At 42.1% G+C, this 24,796-nt stretch overlaps 2 protein-coding genes across 2 annotated transcripts in view; one reads left to right on the top strand and one right to left on the bottom strand.

The window, feature by feature from the left end:
• Positions 1-10,558: 10,558 nt before the first annotated feature.
• LOC138948087 (beta-1,3-galactosyltransferase 1-like) lies at positions 10,559-16,440 on the bottom strand. Its single transcript, XM_070319612.1, has 2 exons — positions 16,344-16,440; positions 10,559-12,055 (listed from the first exon to the last, which is right to left on the bottom strand). Exons 1-2 carry the CDS (start codon positions 16,350-16,352, stop codon positions 10,769-10,771), a joined length of 1,296 nt encoding a protein of 431 aa, XP_070175713.1. The 5' UTR covers positions 16,353-16,440; the 3' UTR covers positions 10,559-10,768.
• Positions 16,441-18,818: 2,378 nt separating this feature from the next.
• LOC138948987 (carbohydrate sulfotransferase 1-like) overlaps positions 18,819-24,796 on the top strand; it is a 33,229-nt gene continuing 27,251 nt past the window's right edge. Inside the window, exons 1-2 of the mRNA XM_070320674.1 lie at positions 18,819-19,077; positions 23,953-24,118. Of these exons, the coding sequence (XP_070176775.1) occupies positions 18,981-19,077; positions 23,953-24,118 (263 nt within the window). The 5' untranslated portion in view covers positions 18,819-18,980. The remainder of the gene's footprint in view (positions 19,078-23,952; positions 24,119-24,796) is intronic.

The following is a 24,796-nucleotide window of genomic DNA, read 5'->3' as shown; positions in this document are numbered from 1 at the left end:
TTCTGAGTCTTCACACTCTGTGGCTCGAAATAGATGATTTCCGAAAATAACTGTTTTTGTTTTTGTTTTTCATAAACTCTGCAAAACGTTATTGCGACACTCTCTGAACACACCAGACACTGAAAATAAAGGGTACGGATACCACGTGCCAGCCTGTAATAATAAGGTTACCCATACAGTCTGCCAGAGACATGCAGGGAACAAATGGGAGAGGGGTAGAGAAGGAGATAGAGAAAGAATGACAGAGACAGAGAGACAGAGACAGACAGAGACAGACAGAGACAAGACAAGAAAGAAAGAAAACTGAGGAAGAGAGAGAGAACCAGACAGGCAGACAGACTGACACAAAGAGAGGCAGAAAGACAGAAAGAGAGAGACAATACACAACAGAAACCAAACGCAAAAGCAAAAGTTTTTTTTTTTTTATGAAACAGCGCAAACAGATGGTATGCTTTTTTTCTGACATGTCGAATCACATAACACATTGCTTCCTCTCAGGTGACTTTAGTTCATGGTAAAGAAACGTTTTTGTGTATTGGTCACAATTGGTTTTCATTTCAGTAGAGATAGTACACACGCACGCGCCTGCGAACTGACACACACAAACACACACACATACACACACACGCACGCACGCACACACACACACACACGCACGCACGCACGCACGCACACACGCACGCACGCACGCACGCACGCACGCACTCACACATACAAACACACACAGACAAAAAAAAACACACACACACACACACACACACACATACACACATTCACACACACACATTATATCGAGCATCTCCACAGCTGTTGGAATATTTGACAAACACGTGCAAAATACGTGCAAGAACAAACAAGTCGCGTAAGGCGAAAATACAATATTTAGTCAAGTAGCTGTCGAACTCACAGAATGAAACTGAACGCAACGCAACGCAGCAAGACCGTATACTCGTAGCATCGTCACTCCACCGCCCGTGGCAAAGGCAGTGCACGTGGAATTGACAAGAAGAGCGGGGTATTCGTTGCGCTGAGAAGGATAGCACGCTTTTCTGTACCTCTCTTTGTTTTAACTTTCTGAGCGTGTTTTTAATCCAAACATATCATATCTATATATTTTTGGAATCAGGAACCGACAAGGAATAAAATGAAAGTGTTTTTAAATTGATTTCGAAAAAAAAAATTTGATAATAATTTTTATATATTTAATTTTCAGAGCTTGTTTTTAATCCGAATATAACATATTTATATGTTTTTGGAATCAGCAAATGATGAAGAATAAGATGAACGTAAATTTGGATCGTTTTATAAATTTTTATTTTTTTTTACAATTTTCAGATTTTTAATGACCAAAGTCATTAATTAATTTTTAAGCCACAAAGCTGAAATGCAATACCGAACCCCGGGCTTCGTTGAAGAGTACTTGACCAAAATTTCAACCAATTTGGTTGAAAAATGAGGGCGTGACAGTGCCGCCTCAACTTTCACGAAAAGCCGGATATGACGTCATCAAAGACATTTATCAAAAAAATGAAAAAAACGTTCGGGGATTTCATACCCAGGAACTCTCATGTCAAATTTCATAAAGATCGGTCCAGTAGTTTAGTCTGAATCGCTCTACACACACACACACACACACACGCACGCACACACACACATACGCACATACACCACGACCCTCGTTTCGATTCCCCCTCGATGTTAAAATATTTAGTCAAAACTTGACTAAATATAAAAACACAAACGGCTTGCTAATTACTTCGTATAGATTTAGCAACCGACGTAGTGTTTGTCACACAAGCATTCAGAGTGTCCACCTGTTTGATTGGAAAAGCTCCTATTTGGTGAGGCGTTTGTTTGCCATTGTTAACACGTCCCGTCATGCTAATTATATTAAAGGCACAGTAAGCCTCCCGCAAACCATCACTGAGCTCCCCGAGCCTCTACATACAGTGCAAGCATACTTCCATTTGAACGCTCACCGAACGGGAACATCCTGGCTGCTTTCTGTCGAGAGTGAGACATTTTCAAAGAGTTTATTTTCGTTTACTATGCGAACGGACAATCAGGCGCCTCGTTTTGGTGCTAGACCTAACTTTTAAAATCTAAATAATAAATTGACAGCTTGTTACACAAACATTCTTAAATCATAAAATAATTCTTTTTTCATCAAGGCAAGATCAGTACAATTCGAAGTTTTGAAAGTTTGAAAAAAGAAAAGCCCGGAAACGTGTCACGCAAAACGTCTTTCTCGTAGCAGACGACGGTTCTGCCTAGCACCCGTTCCTCTGAACCCTCAACCGCCACCGCTCTAGTTCGCAGCCGTTTGTGGCGTTTTAGATTCAGATGTACACAATAACGTGTTATTGCAGATAAGCTTACAGCGAGTCGCATTGAAATCACAAACTGACGACTAAATTGTGAAAAAAAGGAAACTGGATCACACCGGTTCACGATGGCTCAGGGGTAAGGTAAACCACGCAAAAATAAATTCGTTGAAAATTGCTCGCTCTTTACGAAGGGCACCTAGGATGTTCTCAAGCGTTGAGTGTTTAAATGAAAGGGTGTTTGTACTGTGTGTAAAAGCTTGACAGTATCTGTGACGTGATGGTTTACGGGAGGCTTACTGTGCCTTTAACGTCCACTTGTGTATAGCGAAGTGATTCGTATTTGGTGTACATTAGCTTAAGATATTGGATGATGATTTCACCAAGTTTCAATTATGAAGGTCAAGTGGTTTAATCTTTACGCTTTTTGAAAAACTTGTTTCAAATTTGGAGATTGCTTCAATAGAAGAAGGTTTGACACTGAGCAGTAGCCACACTCAATTACTCTTGATTACAAACAAAAGATGGATTGAAATGCTGGTATGAACTCGTATACAAGATTCAAGACTAAAGAGACTCAGAGATTGCAATGTGCTTACCAACGATAAAGAAAATATTTATGTATTCTCCGAATAGGAACGTGCCAACAGATATCGATATGTGGTGTTGATATTGTTGTTGCTGCTGTTGCTCTCTATTGTGCAGTTGTCTCCATGATTTAACCAAGTCTTTATTACCTGCTCATTCTTTACATTCAGGAAACGCAATCAACGGGCGGGGACGTAGCTCAGTTGGTAGCGCGCTGGCTTTGTAACCAGTTGGTCGCTATCAGCGTGGGTTCGATCCCCACGTTCGGCGAGAGATTTATTTCTCGGGGTCAACTTTGTGCAGACTCTCTTCGGTGTCCGAACACCCCCGTGTGCACACATGCGCACGAAAAAGATCCCACGTTCACAGCGAAAGTCTCAGGGCTTGGAAAACACGAAGACACGCATGCATCATCTCTCGTCTCCAATTATCATGATCGTATTTCGATACTTTGACGAGACAAACCCAATGCTGGTGTGTCGAAGAAGACAGCCACAGCGGGCTTGTTCGAATCAAAGGAAGTATCACACCATATCTTCAACGTATTACCAATACCTGTCCCAATATAGACCAGTTGGTCTAAGAGGACGTTAAACCCTAATAGTCAGTCAACGCAATCAAACCAACCCGGGCTACCCCACGTGTATATACAGTGGAACAGCTTCTGTAAGACCTCCGAAATCTAAGAATATCGGGTCTTAAAATGGAGGGAGTCTGAATTAAAGTGGAGGTAGATTTACAAACGTTATATGCACAGAAAATCTGAGAAAACAGAGTTTGAACAGGGAGGGAGTCTTAAATAGGGGGGGGGGGGGGGGGGTGGGGTCTTAAAAGAGAGTTCCACTGTATATGTATGTGTGTACACTACATTGGGGTGTGCACGTTAAAGATCCCACGATTGACAAAATGGTCTTTCCTAGCTAAATTGTATAGGCATAGATAAAAATGTCCACCAAATACCCGTGTGACTTGGAATAAAGGCCGTGAAAGGTGAATGCTCGCCCTAATAGGCTTGAGGTTTGCTGGCCGATGTGAATGCGTGATATACTGTGTAAAAAATTCCATCTCACACGGCAGAAATTAATATGTAAAGCGCTTAGAGAACGTCAAGCGCTATATAAATCTCCCCATACAATACAATATCCGCCTTGAGTTGTAAAAAGAACAGCCGTGGCGAGGTGAAGTTACGACTCATTACATCCTGTGTCTTGCTTTTCTTCACAACTTGGAATCGTTTGTTATGGCTTCGGGAAGGCTTTTGGTCGACAGCTCCTCCGGTTAGACCTAGGTCCCTGGGTATACTGTCCAATCTGTCAGCCCCTTGTTATTATCGCGGTACAGCTGTGCTTGGCGTGGTTCAATCAACTTTGTTTTCCTTCCATTGTGTGTGACCACTGGGGGCAGCGAAGCAGGTACTTGAGTTTGTTTGTTTGTTTGTTTGTTTGTTTGTTTGTTCGTTCATGGGGTGAAACTCCCACGGCTTTTACGTGTATGACCGTTTTTACCCCGCCATTTAGGCAGCCATACGCCGCTTTCGGAGGAAGCATGCTGGGTATTTTCGTGTTTCTATAACCCACCGAACTCTGACATGGATTACAGGATCTTTTTCGTGCGCACTTGGTCTTGTGCTTGCGTGTACACACGGGGGTGTTCGGACACCGAGGAGAGTCTGCACACAAAGTTGACTCTGAGAAATAAATCTCTCGCCGAACGTAGGGACGAACTCACGCTGACAGCGGCCAACTGGATACAAATCCAGCGCGCTACCGACTGAGCTACATCCCCGCCCAGGTACTTGAGTAAGCTTTGCCTCTGTTTGTCAACTCTATTGTTCCTCAGCTCCGATTCCTTGTCCAGGGGAGGTTAAATTATTTACGTCCTGAGCTGGCTTTCAATTTCTTGCTGTTGGGCTTGATGTGAGTGATGTTTGTTTGTTTTTTGTGTTTTTGTGTGTGTGTGTGTGAGTGATGTTTTATTGACAGAGTCTTGATGCTTTTTGTGCTGGCTTTCAGTTTTTTTGCTTTTGGAACTGATGTCAGTTATGTTTTATTGAATGATCTTGAGTCTTGATGCTTTTCTTACTCCCCCTACCCCACCCTTTTTTCCTGAACACCTTTTTATAGTCCTCGAAGGTAATCAGTTCCTGGTTTATTAAAGGCACAGTAAGCCTCCCGTAAACCATCACAGAGCTCCCCGAGCGTCTAAATACAGTACAAGCATACTTCCATTTGAACGCTCACCGAACGGGAACATCCTGGCTGCTTTCTGTCGAGCGTGAGACATTTTCAAAGAATTTATTTTCGTAGACTTGTTCCGTTAACAACAACGGCGCCTCGTTTTTGCGCTAGACCTAACTTTTAAAATCTAAATAATAAATTGACAGCTTGTTACACAAACATTCTTTAATCATAAAAGAATTCGTTTTTCATCAAGACAAGATCAGAACAATTCGAAGTTGTGAAAGTTTAAAAAAAGAAAAGCCCGGAAGCAGGGTCACGCAAGGGTCGTAGCAGACGACGGCCGGTTTATCAGTGCAAATCGCCGTTCCTCTCAACAGTCAAAAGCCATCGCTAGAGTTCTTGTGAACCACAGCCGTTGTTTCGTGCATAAAAAAAACGTGCTATCGTAGATAAGCTCACGTCGAGTCGCATTCAAATGACTAACTATGACGACTGCATTGTGAAAAGGGAAAACTGGATCACACGGGTTCACGATGGCTCAGGGGTAAGATAAACCACGCAAAAATAAATTCTTTGAAAATTGTTCGCTCTTTACGGAGGGCACCTAGGATGTTCTCAATTGGTGAGTGTTTAAATGAAATGGTGTTTGTACTGTGTGTAAAAGCCTGACCGTATCTGTGATGGTTTACGGGAGGCTTACTCTGCCTTTAACTATTTGAAGCTTTGCCCCTTCACTTCTATTCTTCACTTTGTTTTATTTTCCATAAACATTCCCTTATCACCGGGCATTTTCTTTGGAGAAGTTTTGAGGTTTCTCGGCATTTGGATGCCTGTAATCAGTTTTGACACTATATCCCTAACACCATGACTTACTGTGGCGACATTAACAGTAAAACTGTCGGCATTTGGATACCTGTCACCAGTGTTGACACTATATCCCTAACACCATGACTTACTGTGGCGACATTAACAGTAAAACTGTCGGCATTTGGATACCTGTCACCAGTGTTGACACTATATCCCTAACACCATGACTTACTGTGGCAACATTAACAGTAAAACTGTCGGCATTTGGATACCTGTCACCAGTTTTGACACTATATCCCTAACTGTGACAAATGGATTTGTACATAATTCAGTATTAAACGTATTTAATACATGTGTACAGATTGGCTAGCCATACTTTTAGTTATCACGGCTCGACTGCGTGATAGGAGTGTCACATGTTGAGATTGGCTACTATTGGCCAATGAGAGACGACTAAAATATGATAACCTTGAAGCGGCCATATTTGATATTCGGTAGAACATCTGAAATCGCTCTCGGGAGAGGGTGTGTTTACTCTACGCTGTTGTAAGATGTTTCTCAAGGAGCAGTGAGTCAACTGTTTAGTGGCTACTGTGAATGAATCTGATATGATTCAAATGCTGTGAGAATACAGGTATTTATTGAATTGTATTTTTGTTCAGTAACCTTAACTTGTGAAATGACTGTGAGAGTCATGTTGTGAAACGGGTGGAAAGCGTGAGCTGTTGTCAGCCATTTTGAATAGAGTGTGGAATGTTCTGTTGTAATGAAGTTACTTGTAAATGAGCTGGTGTAAATAATATAACAGCATACGTTAGTTGACGGATAATTGAATAATACTGAGAAAGAATGGAAGTATTATTATGTGGAGAAGTTTATCTTAGAATTGAAACTTACGGTAGCATAAACTTTCTATACAGCATTCCGGTGGGAGCAGGGCGCGCTCGACCGAAGAGTAGACGAGGTGAGAAGAGGAGCGTCCCCTCCTTGCGGCCAGGACCAGTAGAGTCGGCGCAGGGTTGTAACGCAGCGCTGGAGAACTTGCATCTGGTGTGTACCCCATATCACCATGAATGTCGCCATGTCATGGGTGTGATATGGTGCAAGTGTCGGACCCGCTGAGTCGTGAGTAAACCGAATATTGTGCGACCTAGGAGAGTGTGCGCACCCACAGAACTGTGTATGTGGAATAGGATTGTGCGAATCCAGAATAACTTCTGACCACTGAACTGTGAGTTAGCAAGTGAGGTAACCAGCTAAGTGGTGTAGCAAAGGATTGGACGAATCCAGAATAGTGTGTGCGGCCACTGAATTGTGAGTCGACACGTGAATTAGTTAAGTATGTGTGATCCTTGAACGGAGAGTCAACAAGGACGACATCGTCGAGGGAGAGACTTTCCTTTCATCCTACTCGAGATAATATGTTGTATTGAATGAAAGAGTCTTTTGAGTGGATGTGAGATATTATATTTATATTTGGTTGTGATTGCTAGTTAATATTTGTGAGTGCTTAAATATAGGTACGAGGGCAAAGGGCAGAAATTGTGTTCAGTCTTTGTGCCTTGTTTGAGTGTTGTGTGTGTGTGTGAGATGGGAGTTTGTAAACAGAGTAGCACACGCATTTTTTCTGATAGGGTATCAACAACACACATACATTTACACGCAAGTACCAGCCGTAACACTAACACCATGACTTACTGTGGCAACATTAACAGTAAAACTGTCGGCATTTGGATACCTGTCACCAGTGTTGACACTATATCCCTAACACCATGACTTACTGTGGCAACATTAACAGTAAAACTGTCGGCATTTGGATACCTGTCACCAGTGTTGACACCACATCCCTAACACCATGACTTACTGTGGCAACATTAACAGTAAAACTGTCGGCATTTGGATACCTGTCACCAGTGTTGACACCACATCCCTAACACCATGACTTACTGTGGCAACATTAACAGTAAAACTGTCGGCATTTGGATACCTGTCACCAGTTTTGACACTATATCCCTAACACCATGACTTACTGTGGCGACATTAACAGTAAAACTGTCGGCATTTGGATACCTGTCATCAGTTTTGACACTATATCCCTAACACCATGACTTACTGTGGCGACATTAACAGTAAAACTGTCGGCATTTGGATACCTGTCACCAGTTTTGACACTATATCCCTAACACCATGACTTACTGTGGCGACATTAACAGTAAAACTGTCGGCATTTGGATACCTGTCATCAGCTTTGACACTATATCCCTAACACCATGACTTACTGTGGCGACATTAACAGTAAAACTGTCGGCATTTGGATACCTGTCACCAGTTTTGACACTATATCCCTAACACCATGACTTACTGTGGCAACATTAACAGTAAAACTGTCTGCATTAAAAGCTTGCCCACACGGCATAACCGTAAATAAATCCAGAATGTAATGAGTCCTTATTTACTTGTTGCAATCTGGTACGCGGGGTTCGTGTTTGTGTGAAGAACGCGTCTGATTGACTTTTTCAGGTCCCGTTCATTAAAATGTTGGATAAAACCGAAGACATTGCGAAGTACTGTATAGTCATTCTGGAGAAGTATTTGAACTACGAAAAGGCCCAAGCCTGTGTGCAAATCCCGTTTGAATGTACTTTATTACTTTAAGCCAATAAAGTCTCACATAGGATTGTGCGTATGTCGCCAACTTCAATCTTGCAACGTGTCGACCAATGGCGCGCAATATTCTGACTTGAGCCCTTCAGACTCCCTGGAAGTGCTGTTTCAACTCAATTATTGTCTGAGGATAGTTTTTGTAAGCAAGTCCATTCTGAAAAACCAACAGGTACAAACCGGAGGGGTAAATTCGGGTTAGTGTGGCCAACACTCTTGAGTCAATCCCCGGATTTGGAATACATTTTCGAAAGAGCATCAAAGTTAGAACTTATCACATAAAAGCTTGACACTTTGTGAACTTATTATCCCATATCTGAAGCCAATGCACACTAAATATGAAGTATTTCGCTATACAAATTTAGGAGTTATTAGCATTTTAGTGGGTGGCATGTGTTGGTCCAATCACTCAGTGTTATAATGTTCATGGTCTTTCTAAGCTCCATTTTCGTATGTCTCGACATGTATTTCTCTCTCTCTCGACTGTACACAGAAATAAGAACAGCCTCGCTTTCACCTAGATCCTGCCTAAAAACAATGTTCAGACCTCATGTTCAGACTCGGCGTAATAATACCGAAAGGACTACTTTTTAGCGGTCAAGTTCAGTCGTCCGCATACTCGAAAGTGAAAAAAAAAGATGAATCGTTTTGCTACAGTATCAGAGGATGAACTGTCGAAGAAGAAAAAGAATCTTGTGCCAACCACTACGCAGAAGACCATCCGAGTTGTCCAGAAGAAGTTCTGAAACACGTCACGTTCCAAATCAAAAGACGACATTCTATTCTCTTACGTCACTATTCTTGGTTTACGGTAACATTCGGCGGCTTTGCTGCGAGTATGCCATAGTCTTGGTTGGCCGAGACCTTGAGGTGGAATGCGAGTGATTAGGTTTGTTGATTTTGCTCGGAGAAGTGGTCCGTGTTCAAGCAAGTTTCTTTCTTCTTTGAAAACAAAAACCCTAAGACCAGTGAATGTCGAGATATATATGTTAATTGGATCTGTGATCCAAACATGCCTTTTGGTCAATCTCGATGGCAGTTTATTCCACTCGCCCTACGGGCTTGTGGAATAAACTTCCATCTCGATTGACCAAAAGCCATGTTTGGATCACAGATCCCATTAACGTATAGTACATGTACATGTACTTTCATAAGTTATTTTATACCTGATTAAAGTTAAAGAAAATACTTCACTTAGTCTCACGGAAACGCATGCACGCACGCACGCACGCACGAAAGAACGATTGCCTGCAAGCACAAACACACACACACACACACACACACACACACACACACACTAACACACACTAACACACACACACACACACACACAATCACACACACACTAACACACACACTAACACACACACACTAACACACACCATCTGAGTGATCGACAAGAAGAAGAAGAAGAAGACTAACACACACACACACACACACACACACATACACACACACACACATACATGTGTGTATATGACCCAATCGACGTTTTCCAGGAATAACTTTGTCAGAGTTGTGGAATAGAAGCATCCCACTACTTTAGTGAGTCGAACAGTAACGCGTGGTCGACCAGTCAAAACCAGCAATCCCAAATACCGGACATTGCATAACATGCACATCGGAGTCGGTTATTCGCTGTGATTGTTGGCTTAAACTGGTCGACCGTTTGCTATTGTTTGAGTTATTTCGAACATCGTCTTTTGGCACAGGTACATTACACCTCCCACAAGACTATCTCTCTCTCTCTCTCCCTCCCTCTCTCTCCCTCCTCTCTCTCTCTCCCTCCCTCTCTCTCTCTCTCTCCCTCCCTCTCTCTCTCTCCCTCCCTCTCTCCCTCTCACTCTCTACCTCTCTCTCTCTCTCCCTCCCTCTCTCTCTCTCCCTCTCTCTCTCTTCCTCCCTCTCTCTGTCTCTCTCTCTCCCTCTCTGTCTCTCTCCCTCTCTCTGCCTCTCTCTGTCTCTCTCTCCCTCTCTCTCTCTCTGGCTCTGTCTCTCTCTCCCCCCCTCTCTCTCTCTCTCTCCCTGTCTCTCTCTCCCTCTTTCTGTCTCTCTGTCTCTGTCTCTGTCTCTGTCTCTCTCTCTCTCTCTCTCTCTCTCTCTCTCTCTCTCTCTCTCCCTCTCTCTCTTTCTTTCTCTCCCTGTGGGGAAGGGGTATATCGGTATTGCCACCGGTAAGATCACATGCCGCAACAGTAAACAGACGGATCACGAGTGTGAACAGTTTCCTGACCTGACAAGGTCCCACATCTTATAGATGAGCGTGTTGTTAGTGTAGAGAGTGTGTGATATAACCTTCCCATCGGCCAGAGGACAGTCACTGGCAGACTTGGACAGTAGAGCAAAATGATCGCTGCGGAAGCGGGAAATGTTGGCTGTTTTCGCCAAAACGCCGGTGACGTAAGCATCCTCGTTCGGAATGACGTGCGGCGTGTGTTGGTACGCGTGATGTAAAGCCTTGATGGCGTCACCGGACATGACGTAAGAGTGGCCGTACACGTAATTGGGGAAGAAAGGGAGAGGGTAAACGTCTTTGCTGACTTCCCATCGGCCAGACCGCATTACAAGGGGCTTGGCTTGCCTGTGTTTTCGCCCCAGCACATAGCCTTTGCTGATTTTCGCGCTCAGTATCTCCAGCACTCTGAGCAGCACCGGCAGGTGAACGAACGTGTCCTCGTCCACTTTGATCACGTGACGCGCGCCGCGACAGTAGGTGGCGCTCCAGATCAGCACGGCGGCCATCTTGAGACTGAGGTTGTGGTAGGTGTCGGAGAAGTTGGCCCGCACAATGTCGTGGTACACGCTGGCCTCTCGGACCACGTCCTGGTCACCGGCCGTGTTGGACACGCCCAGAAAGAAAACCACCTTGACCGTGTCGTTGGGAAGCGCGGAGCGAGCGGGCCAGGGGTGACCGTAGGCCGGACTGGCCCAAGTGTTTCTGATGGCCGTCCTGCGGTCAGTGTGGCTGTCCAGTGACGGGATGACCACCAGCAGGAAGGGTCCGGCGGCCGGACAGGGCGAGGGCTGCACCAACCAGCCCGGGACGAAGCTGTTGACCACTGTGTCTGTGGGGACGAAGAACGAGGCGTTGCCCGCGAGGTATTCTTCAGACCCGAATTCTTTACACCGGGCGGCGATAGCTTGCGCGTTCCTTAAGTCTGACTCGTTGGGAAGAATGTTACGCGCGTTCCTTGAGTCTAACTGGTTGGGAAGAATGTTACGCATGTTCCTTGAGTCTGACTCGTTGGGAAGAATGCTGCCCTGACCCTTAGACGGCATCCGATACGGTGTCCTTGGAAACAGTGTCGTGCGACGCAGTGTCGTTTGATTACGTGTGTGTGAGAGATTGTTCCGGCCGCCGCAGGCTGCCTGACACATCTCTGGGCAGGGTGATTGGTGACCCCATGATTTGATGACGTAACACAAGAAGAAGCCCAGGAAGACATAGACAAGCAAGGACCTCCTTCGGGCGGACAGGCGTAGAAAGAAGGTCATCTGCGACAGAAGGATATCGGTTTATTTTCAGAGAGTGAGAGAGAGAGTGAGAGACAGAGACAGAGACAGAGAGAGAGAGAGAGAGAGAGAGAGACAGAGACAGAGAGAGAGAGAGTGAGAGAGAGAGAGAGACAGAGACAGAGACAGAGACAGACAGACAGACAGACAGGCAGGCAGGCAGGCAGGCAGACAGACAGACAGACAGTTAGACAGACATACAGGGGGGGGGGGGGGGGGCGGGGAGTGCGAGGGGGGGGTGTGTCTTAATAGGGAGCGGAATTACAGTTCTTGGCACCGTCTTACAGCCAACTAGGCCTATGTAACTTTTTTTTTAAGTCCGTAAAATTCCCTTTCAACACATATTTCATACTTGCAAACAACAGATGTCTGTATCGGAGAGCATTGTGTGACATGAAGGACTTTTACGCGTATATACCTGGTGACCTAGTAGTGCGTCACGCTTGATTGACGTCAAGGCTGGTTAGTCAACTTTTTTAAAATTCATAGGTAAGTGTATAAAAGAGCGTTTGACTATAAACATAACGATAATGAGACCAGACACACAAATAATAATTAGGTGATGAAAATAGAACAAGGCATTCACAAGTACCACTTTATAGAGACCGGACACACACATAGTAATTAGATTAAACAAAACAACGAGGATTTCACAAGTACCTCTTTTTAGAAGACGGACATAGATGATGAAAACAGAATCAGGAATTTACAAGTACCTCTTTTTAGAAGACGGACATAGATGATGAAAACAGAATCAGGAATTTACAAGTACCTCTTTTTAGATGACGGACATAGATGATGTAAACAGAATCAGGAATTTACAAGTACCTCTTTTTAGATGACGGACATAGATGATGTAAACAGAACCAGGAATTTACAAGTACCTCTTTTTAGATGACGGACATAGATGATGTAAACAGAACTAGGAATGTACAAGTATCTCTTTTTAGAAGACGACAATAGATGATGAAAAAACAACCAGGAATTCACAAGTATCTCTTTTCAGAAGACGGACATAGATGATGAAAACAGAATCAGGAATTTACAAGTACCTCTTTTTAGAAGACGGACATAGATGATGAAAACAGAATCAGGAATTTACAAGTACCTCTTTTTAGAAGACGGACATAGATGATGAAAACAGAATCAGGAATTTACAAGTACCTCTTTTTAGAAGACGGACATAGATGATGAAAACAGAATCAGGAATTTACAAGTACCTCTTTTTAGAAGACGGACATAGATGATGAAAACAGAATCAGGAATTTACAAGTACCTCTTTTTAGAAGACGGACATAGATGATGAAAACAGAATCAGGAATTTACAAGTACCTCTTTTTAGAAGACGGACATAGATGATGAAAACAGAATCAGGAATTTACAAGTACCTCTTTTTAGAAGACGGACATAGATGATGAAAACAGAATCAGGAATTTACAAGTACCTCTTTTTAGAAGACGGACATAGATGATGAAAACAGAATCAGGAATTTACAAGTACCTCTTTTTAGAAGACGGACATAGATGATGAAAACAGAATCAGGAATTTACAAGTACCTCTTTTTAGAAGACGGACATAGATGATGAAAACAGAATCAGGAATTTACAAGTACCTCTTTTTAGAAGACGGACATAGATGATGAAAACAGAATCAGGAATTTACAAGTACCTCTTTTTAGAAGACGGACATAGATGATGAAAACAGAATCAGGAATTTACAAGTACTTCTTTTTAGAAGACGGACATAGATGATGAAAACAGAATCAGGAATTTACAAGTACCTCTTTTCAGAAGACGGACATAGATGATGAAAACAGAATCAGGAATTTACAAGTACCTCTTTTTAGAAGACGGACATAGATGATGAAAACAGAATCAGGAATTTACAAGTACCTCTTTTTAGAAGACGGACATAGATGATGAAAACAGAATCAGGAATTTACAAGTACCTCTTTTTAGAAGACGGACATAGATGATGAAAACAGAATCAGGAATTTACAAGTACCTCTTTTTAGAAGACGGACATAGATGATGAAAACAGAATCAGGAATTTACAAGTACCTCTTTTTAGAAGACGGACATAGATGATGAAAACAGAATCAGGAATTTACAAGTACCTCTTTTTAGAAGACGGACATAGATGATGAAAACAGAATCAGGAATTTACAAGTACCTCTTTTTAGAAGACGGACATAGATGATGAAAACAGAATCAGGAATTTACAAGTACCTCTTTTTAGAAGACGGACATAGATGATGAAAACAGAATCAGGAATTTACAAGTACCTCTTTTTAGAAGACGGACATAGATGATGAAAACAGAATCAGGAATTTACAAGTACCTCTTTTTAGAAGACGGACATAGATGATGAAAACAGAATCAGGAATTTACAAGTACCTCTTTTTAGAAGACGGACATAGATGATGAAAACAGAATCAGGAATTTACAAGTACCTCTTTTTAGAAGACGGACATAGATGATGAAAACAGAATCAGGAATTTACAAGTACCTCTTTTTAGAAGACGGACATAGATGATGAAAACAGAATCAGGAATTTACAAGTACCTCTTTTTCAGAAGACGGACATAGATGATGAAAACAGAATCAGGAATTTACAAGTACCTCTTTTTAGAAGACGGACATAGATGATGAAAACAGAATCAGGAATTTACAAGTACCTCTTTTTAGAAGACGGACATAGATGATGAAAACAGAATCAGGAATTTACAAGTACCTCTTTTTAGAAGACGGACATAGATGATGAAAACAGAATCAGGAATTTACAAGTACCTCTTTTTAGAAGACGGACATAGATGATGAAAACAGAATCAGGAATTTACAAGTACCTCTTTTTAGAAGACGGACATAGATGATGAAAACAGAATCAGGAATTTACAAGTACCTCTTTTTAGAAGACGGACATAGATGATGAAAACAGAATCAGGAATTTACAAGTACCTCTTTTTAGAAGACGGACATAGATGATGAAAACAGAATCAGGAATTTACAAGTACCTCTTTTTAGAAGACGGACATAGATGATGAAAACAGAATCAGGAATTTACAAGTACCTCTTTTTAGAAGACGGACATAGATGATGAAAACAGAATCAGGAATTTACAAGTACCTCTTTTTAGAAGACGGACATAGATGATGAAAACAGAATCAGGAATTTACAAGTACCTCTTTTTAGAAGACGGACATAGATGATGAAAACAGAATCAGGAATTTACAAGTACCTCTTTTTAGAAGACGGACATAGATGATGAAAACAGAATCAGGAATTTACAAGTACCTCTTTTTAGAAGACGGACATAGATGATGAAAACAGAATCAGGAATTTACAAGTACCTCTTTTTAGAAGACGGACATAGATGATAATAATAACAATAACAATAACAGCACTTTATTGTCCATTAAAATATTACATAAAAATGGAAATTTTTCTTCGGCACACCCTGTCTGCCTGTAAACGATTATGCCTACAGTAAAACAGAATCAGGAATTCACAAGTACCTCTTTTTAGAAGACGGACATAGATGATGAAAACAGAATCAGGAATTTACAAGTACCTCTTTTTAGAAGACGGACATAGATGATGAAAACAGAATCAGGAATTTACAAGTACCTCTTTTTAGATGACGGACATAGATGATGTAAACAGAACCAGGAATTTACAAGTACCTCTTTTTAGATGACGGACATAGATGATGTAAACAGAACTAGGAATGTACAAGTATCTCTTTTTAGAAGACGACAATAGATGATGAAAAAACAACCAGGAATTCACAAGTATCTCTTTATAGAGACCAAAAACACACAAATAATACTTAGATTTTAAAACAGAACGAGGATTTCACAAGTACCTCTTACAAATAATAATTAGATGATGAAAACAGAACGACCAATTCACAAGTACCTCTTTATACTGGACATACGAATAATAGTTAGATCTTAAAAACAGAACGAGGATTCCACAAGTACCTCTGTATAGAGGACGGACACACAAACGATAATCTTCTTTCTTTCTTTATTTGGTGTTTAACGTCGTTTTCAACCACGAAGGTAACGATAATCTGATTTTTTACAAACAACCAGGATTTCACAAGTACCTCTTAGTAGAGGACTGACACACACATAATAATTAAATGACGAAAACAAAACCAGGAATTCACATTAAATAATTGTATAGAGGACGGACAAACAAATAACAATGAGATAATGATAAGAAAAGAATACTGCCTACAGTAAAATTGTAAGTGATGTAAATACCTTTGCCATTCCCTGCTGAACCGTGGTTTGCACAGGCTCAGTGTCAGGTGCACTGTTGAATACAACAGGTAGCTGACAAACAGCGGGACTTTTGTTCCACGCTGATAGTGATCGTGCGAATCGTCTTTATTGCTGGTGTGTGTAGGTGTGTTGGACAGGGGGGTGCCGAGGGGGGATGAGGTATCTGTGCGTGTTGGAGGGGGAGAGAGAGAGATGTGTGTCTGTATGTGTGTGTGTGGGGGGGGGTGTGTGTGTGTGTGTGTGTGTGTGTGTGTGTGTGTGTGTGTGTGTGTGTGTGTGTGTGTGTGCTCTCGCACATATCGACAATTCATGCAATACCTGTTAATTGCAGACATGTTGATATGGTATTAAAGGGAAACAGCAATATACCTTCTCGCACAAACAAGATTATTCTTGAATATGTGCACACGTGTATTAGTAGAACTGGTCGAATGTGCAAAATATAATCTGTGCGCATATTCATGTGCGTAACTTCAATATGTAATTATGCACGTTCACCATCATTATGATTGTATCTGATGAATCTTTGCTCATTTTCACTGGAATATTGCTTATCATTCATGCTGTACTCTTGTTTTTTATATGCGCTAGCAACCTTCCTCTTTAAACATGTCACTGCTCCTTTCTTATTTTAAGTGTTGACTCAATGTTTTCATTGCTGTGTGTGTGCGTGTGTGTAGATTAATTCTGAGAAAACTACTGAGAAAGAGAGAGAGAGAGAGAGAGAGGGAGAGAGAGAGAGAGAGAGAAAGAGAGAGAGAGAGAGAGAGAGGGAGAGAGAGAGAGAGAGAGGGAGAGAGAGAGAGAGAGAGGGAGGGAGAGAGAGAGAGATAGAGAGGGGGGCAAGAATGAACAGAGAGAGACAGAGAGAGAGAGGAGGGGGAGAGGGAAAGTGAAAAAGAGAGAGAGGGCAAGAAAGAACAACGAGAGAGAGAAAGAGAGAAAGAGAGAGAGGAGAGAGAGAGAGAGAGAGGAGGGGGAGAGGGAAAGTGAAAAAGAGAGAGAGGGAAAGAAAGAACAGCGAGAGAGAGAAGGAGAGAGAGAGAGAAAGAGAGAGAGAGAGAGAGGAGAGAGAGAGAGAGAGAGGGAAGGGAAGTGAGAACGAGAGAGAGGGCAAGAAAGAACAGCGAGAGAGAGAGAGAGAGAGAGAGAGAGAGAGAGAGAGAGAGAGAGAGAGAGAGAGAGAGAGAGAGAGAGAAAGAGAGAGAGAGAGAGAGAGAGAGAGAGAGAGAGAGAGAGACAGAGAGAGAGACAGAGAGAGAGAGAGAGAGAGAGAGTCAGTCAGAAAGACAGACATATCTATATCTATATACGGCTTGTGTGTGTCTGTGTGTCTGTCTGTCTGTCTTTCTGTCACTTCGCGATGCACGGCCAAAGTTCTCGATGGATCTGCTTCAAATTTGGTGGGCATATTCAGGTAGACCCCGGACACAATCTGGTCGATGAAAATTTTCAACACGTGCTCGCAGCGCGCAGCGCTGAACCGATTTGTTTTTCTGTACATCCATTCCCAGTAACTCTTCCTTATCTTCTCCAGTGTTTTGCGCGTTTATCTCCCTTCCTTCGTGTGGCGTCAATCGCGTACGGTGCGCCGGTGTATTCGGCTCTACTTCTTCCCGGCGAAGCCGTGTATTCATCTAGTATATAATAAAGGAAGGGACAGACAAACAGATCCAGATGGACAGAGACTGAGAAAGACAGGCAGGCAAATAGGCAGGCAGACAGACATTTGTTTGTTTGTTTGTTTATTTGTTGCTTAACGTCCAGCCGACTACGCAGAGCCATATCAGGACGAGGAAGGGGGGAATGAAGGGGGCCACTTGTCAAGCGATTCCTGTTTACAAATGCACTAACCCATTACTTGTGTCCCAGCAGGCTTTAGTAAAACTAAATTAATACCTACTGGAAGATTACCAGTTTCCAGTATGTTAAAATAGGTTTAACCTATCTACTGCTGGACTTACATCAGAACACTAACAGATTAAACTATACATGAATCGCGAGACAAGCGGCAAGAGAAGAGATTTTTGGAGAAAATACAGGTGAATGAGCAAGAAGGCAGAAAAAAGAAAAGAATTCATGAAGAAAAAGAGAGCATGACAGGAAAGAGGAACCAAAAATCTACCTAACAGCAAACTAGAAAGCTCCTGCGATTCCAAAAACAGGAGGGGCCTTTAATTTCATAACCGCAGTGCCCCACAGGCAGACAGACATACATGTAGACAGATGGACAGACAGACAAAAGAGCATCCAGGCGATAAAGCAACATGAATGTGTCATCTGTTTTATTTTCACATGTTGAAACATCCCTGCAACCGAGATGTTGCTGAAAATCATTCAGATCTGCACGCGTCGCCAGCAGTTGACACATGGCAAAGACAAACACACACATACTGAACAGTTTTCACTTTCTAACTTGTGTAAATAAGAATGATCAATGTTTCGATTTCGTTGGCTACTAGGCACGTCAACCGCTTGTGCCGAGCGATGAGCAAAACGATGTCCAGTTTTGTGATCCAGTATCTTTCTCCTTTCCACCATTGTCTGACTTTCGTCCTTTCACTTTCAAGTGAACTTCCTACCAAAAAGTTTTGATAGCCATTGCAGTGATTGAAAATGAAGACAATGTTTCCATCGAAAAAGGTGCAAAAAGTCGGCTTTCTGCTTGCATTGTGCTGTCTACCACTGTATCTTTTGAGTAAAATCCACCAAGGTAAGGCTTTGCCTGCTGAAAGTTATGTGTGTCTGTCTGTCTGTCTGTCTGTCTGTCTGTCTGTCTGTCTGTCTTTCTGTCTGTCTCTCTGTCTCTCTCTGTGTATCTGTCTGTCTGTCTGTCTCTCTCTCTCTTTCTCTCTGTCTGTCTGTCTGTCTGTATGTGTCTGTCTGTCTGTCTGTCTCTGTCTCTGTCTCTATCTCTGTCTGTCTGTCTGTGTGTCTGTGCGTCTGTCTGTCTGTCTCTCTCTCTCTCTGTCTCTCTCTTAGGGGTAATTATTGATTGTGAACTCAAGTGGCAGGCACAATTACAGCATAATATTTGCAAGAAAGTACCCAAGAACGTTTTCCTCCTATCCAAGTTAAAGCAATTTACGGACAGAAGGACTCTGGAAATGTTCCACCATGCTCATGTAATGCCTCACATTAATTATGTTTCGACGCTCTGGGATGGCAGCAGTGATGTCCACTTGAAAAAGTTAGACTCTCTCTATCGTCGCTCGGCCAAACTCATCGTAAAGGATAATGCCTCAACAGATATGAAATTAAAAATGCTTAACTTTCTTCCACTGGAAAAGCATCTCAAGTTAAACAAAGCCATTTTCATGCATTAATTGTATTACGGTAAAGGGCCGATTTACATTACATCATTATTTAATAAAGCTACCCACAGATATGGGTCGGTCAACTTGATCCCACCGATTCCACGAATTGACCTGTATAAGACCAGTCTTGCTTTTTGGGGTACTTCAGTTTGGAATTCATTTCCATCATCCTTTAAGCACTTAAAGTCATTAAAAAGTTTTTAAAAATGTGTTAAAAACCACTTAATGGCTGAGCAGTTTAACGCCTTTTGATTTACCACACTTAGTATTACGTCAAAGATATGCTGTGCATTGTATATTCTGAACATATTTTTGTTGTACTATTGCTACATGTTGGATTGATACCAGCTTGTATTTATAATTACCTAAATAGTATGCATTTGATTTTATGAATAACCACATATGTATGCTCTTCATGCCTCATCTTCATCATCATCATCATCATTATCATCATCATCATCATCGTCATCATCATCATCATCATCTTTATTATCAGGTGCTGAAGTTTTCGGACCTCCTTTTGTTGGTTAACCTTTTAACTTTTTAATTTTTAATGTTTTAATTATATAATTGTGTGTCTATGCGTCCCAAGGACAGATTGTAAGAAAAGGCGTAGCCTTAAATCTTAATCCTTGTTAAATAAAGTTCAATTCAATTCTCTCTCTCCCTCTCCCCTCTCTCTCTCTCTCTCTCTCTCTCTCTCTCTCTCTCTGCCTGTCTGTCTGTCTGTCTGTCTCTGTCTGTCTGTCTGTCTGTCTGTGCCTGTGTCTGTCTGTCTGTCTGTCTCTGTATCTGTCTCCCTCTCTCCCTCCCCTCTCTCTCTCTCTGTTAATGGACTGATGATGTTATTTGTATGGAGTCGACGCACGTGCGAGGATATGTATGTGTGGGAGGGGGGGGGGGGGCGCGGGAGATGGAAGCTTGCTGTATGTTATGTAATGTATATATTGTGTGTGATACGTGGAAATGTGATACTATTTATTTGCATGTATGATACAGGTACAAATGTGATAATTGTAGGCTTATACTAGTGATTACTGTGTGTGATACATGAAATGTGATATGAATGCTGTTTTTATATGTTATACTCTTACTTTCTCCCAAGCGCAAGACAAATTCTTCTATGAAAATTGAAGCCAATAAAATTTGAGTTTGAGTTTGAGTCTGTCTCTGCCTGTCTGTCTGTCTGTCTGTCTGTGTCTCTGTCTGTCTGTCTGTCTCTGTCTCTCTCTCTCACTCTCTCTCTCTCTCTCTCTCTCTCTCTCTCTCTCTCTCTCTCTCTCTCCTCTGTGCAGACTTTTTCAAATGCTTTTTTGTTTCAAAGACAGACTGAACAAGTCGCGTAAGGCGAAAATACAATATTTAGTCAAGTAGCTGTCGAACTCACAGAATGAAACTGAACGCAATGCCATTTTTCAGCAAGACCGTACTATACTCGTAGCATCGTCAGTCCACCGCTCATGGCAAAGGCAGTGAAATTGACAAGAAGAGCGGGGTAGTAGTTGCGCTAAGAAGGATAGCACGCTTTTCTGTACCTCTCTTTGTTTTAACTTTCTGAGCGTGTTTTTAATCCAAACATATCATATCTATATGTTTTTGGAATCAGGAACCGACAAGGAATAAGATGAAAGTGTTTTTAAATTGATTTCGACAATTTAATTTTGATAATAATTTTTATATATTTAATTTTCAGAGCTTGTTTTTAATCCGAATATAACATATTTATATGTTTTTGGAATCAGCAAATGATGGAGAATAAGATAAACGTACATTTGGATCGTTTTATAAATTTTTATTTTTTTTTACAATTTTCTGGTTTTTAATGACCAAAGTCATTAATTAATTTTTAAGCCACCAAGCTGAAATGCAATACCGAAGTCCGCGCTTCGTCGAAGATTACTTGACCAAAATTTCAACCAATTTGGTTGAAAAATGAGGGCGTGACAGTGCCGCCTCAACTTTCACGAAAAGCCGGATATGACGTCATCAAAGACATTTATCAAAAGAATGAAAAAAACGTTCGGGGATTTCATACCCAGGAACTCTCATGTCAAATTTCATAAAGATCGGTCCAGTAGTTTAGTCTGAATCGCTCTACACACACACACACACACACACACACAGACACACAGACACACAGACACACGCACATACACCACGACCCTCGTTTCAATTCCCCCTCGATGTTAAAATATTTAGTCAAAACTTGACTAAATATAAAAACGGAGAGACAAACGGGTAGACACGTACGCCTACACACACGCACGCACATAAACACATTCTCTCTTTCTCTCTTCCTCTCTCTCTCTTTTGTTTTTCATAAAGTTACATGGTAATACCCGAGTCACACCCTTTTTTCTGACAGCGCCGCACGGGAATAATGTAACTGATATGAATATTCTGTGTGTCTGTCTGTCTGCCTGCCTGCCTATCCAACCCTCTCTCTCTCAGTCTCACTCTCTCTTTCTGATATAACTGTGTGTCTGTGCGTCTGTCTGTCTGTCTGTCTGTCTGTCTGTCTGTCTGTCTGTCTGTCTGTCTGTCTGTCTGTCTGTCTGTCTCTCTCTCTCTCTCTCTCTCTCTGTCGCTCTCTATCTCCCTCTCTCTCCCCCCTCTCTCTCTCTCTAAATATAACTGCACTCTCTGATTATATTGAAAAACATGATTATATAATTATAATGCATGAAGGATATTTTTTTATACAAACAAATATTTCTCTGTTATATATAATGTTCAAGCATTGCTAAAGAATCACAATGCAACCTAACATGTCTTATTGGTTGCTTGACATGTTAATTATGGTAAATATGTCATTTGTACTATAGTTAAACTTATCTTCTATTTCTTCTTGTTTGTTACCCCTCAATGGGCGAGGGCCGGATGAAAAAAAGCATGTATACATTGCTTATTCTGTCATCCTCGTAAAATAAATTTCAATTCAATTCTCTCTCTCACTCTCTCTCTCTCTCTCTCTCTCTCTCTCTCTCTCTCTCTCTCTCTCTCTCTCTCTCTCTCTCTCTCTCTCTCTCTCTGGGTCTGGTCTCGGTCTCTCTCTCTATCTCTCTCTCTGTCTGTCTCTGTCTCTCTTTCTCTCTCTCTCTTTGTCTGTCTCTCTCTCTTTCTCTTAAAAGGTTACATGGTAATACACGTGTTTCACCCTTATTCGTGACAGCGCCGCACGGGAACATTGTTACTGGTCTGAATATTATGTGGGTCTGTCTGTCTGTCTGTCTGTCTCTCCCTCCCTTTCAACCCCCGCCCCGCTCTCTCTCTTTCTCTCCCCCTCCCCCTCTCTCTCCCCCCTCTCTCTTCTCCCCCTCTCTCTCCCTCCCCCTCTCTCTCTTTTTACATTTAGTCAAGTTTTGACTAAATGTTTTAACGTAGAGGGGGGAATTGAGACGAGGGTTGTGGTGTATGTGTGTGTGTGTGTGTGTGTGTGTGTGTGTGTGTGTGTGTGTGTCTGTCTGTGTGTGTGTGTAGAGCGATTCAGACCAAACTACTGGACCGATCTTTATGAAATTTGACATGAGAGTTCCTGGGAATGATATCCCCAGACGTTGTTTTCTTTTTTTCGATAAATACCTTTGATGACGTCATATCCGGCTTTTTCTAAAAGTTGAGGCGGCACTGTCACACTCTCATTTTTCAATCAAATTGATTGAAATTTTGGCCCAGCAATCTTCGACGAAGGCCGGACTTCGGTATTGCATTTCAGCTTGGTGGCTTAAAAATTAATTAATGACTTTGGTCATTAAAAATCGGAAAATTGTAAAAAAAAAAAAAATTTTTAAACGATCCAAATTTACGTTCATCTTATTTTTCATCATTTTTTGATTCCCAAAACATATAAATATGTTATATTCGGATTAAAAACAAGCTCTGAAAATTAAAAAATATAAAAATTATTATTAAAATAAAATTTCCGAAATCGATTTAAAAACAATTTCATCTTATTCCTTGTGGGTTCCTGATTCCAAAAACATATAGATGTGATATGTTTGGATTAAAAACACGCTCAGAAAGTTAAAAAGAATAGAGATAAAGAAAAGCGTGCTATCCTTCTCAGCGCAACTACTACCCCGCTCTTCTTGTCAATTTCACTGCCTGTGCATCGAGCGGTGGACTGACGATGCTAGGAGTATACGGTAAAAATGCAGTGAGTTCAGTTTCATTCTGTTAGTTCGACAGCTTGACTAAATGTTGTAATTTCGCCTTACGCGACTTGTTCTTTTATGAAGTTATACATTATCATCCAATGTTTGTCTTGACAGCGCGGCACGTTAGTGGCGTGGCTGGTGTGAAGGTTCTCCTGATGACGAAAGGGAGAAGCGGGTCGTCACTCACTTCTGACATCATCCACGCTCACGGGGGCGTGTTCTACACATTTGAGCCCCTCCCCCCCCTCATGCTACGACGCCATGTGGAGGACAGGCAGATGTGAGTTATTAGCTCCTTTGTCACGATCAAAAAATAAGTGCCGAAAATGACGCTAGTATGAGCGCAAACATCCGGCGTACGAACAACATAGCCGGAATCAGTTGACACACCGTCTTTGTGGACCGACGGACAAAAGACAAAGAGAGATGGGATTGGTTGTTATCGTTGTCTATCGTCTCTTCAGCATTTTAATGATATTCGAGACCGAGAGAGATGGGGGATAAAGGGGGTAATTAAGGGAGGGAGGGGGGGAGATGATAGAGCAAGAGAGAGAGAGAGAGAGAGAGAGAGAGAGAGAGAGAGAGAGAGAGAGAGAGAGCATGCGAGCGAGAGAGAGAGAAAGAGAGCGAGATAGAGAAGGAAAGAAAGAGAGGAAGAGAGAGAGAGAGAGAGGGAGAGAGAGAGGGAGGGGGGCAAGAGAGGGAGAGAGGGTGAGTGTGTGTGTGTTGGGTGGGAATACTGAATACGGGCGGGGGGGGGGGGGGCGAGGGGGGGAGAGAGAGAGAGGGCAGAAAAGATAGAGAGAGGAGAGAGAGATAAGGGGTGGGGGCCCGGCGGAGGGGGTTGGGAAGGGGAGGGGGGAGTGGCATTGAAGGATACATAGTCGCAGACATTATTCAAAAGCAAATTTCTTCGACGTCATGTGTTAGGTGGAGACGCGCATCCTCATATGAAATC

The sequence above is a fragment of the Littorina saxatilis genome, linkage group LG15, assembly GCF_037325665.1.
Source record: "Littorina saxatilis isolate snail1 linkage group LG15, US_GU_Lsax_2.0, whole genome shotgun sequence".
Taxonomy (NCBI): domain Eukaryota; kingdom Metazoa; phylum Mollusca; class Gastropoda; order Littorinimorpha; family Littorinidae; genus Littorina; species Littorina saxatilis.
The sequence above is the reverse complement of the archived record's forward strand: the minus strand, read 5'-3'. Positions and strand labels throughout refer to the sequence as shown.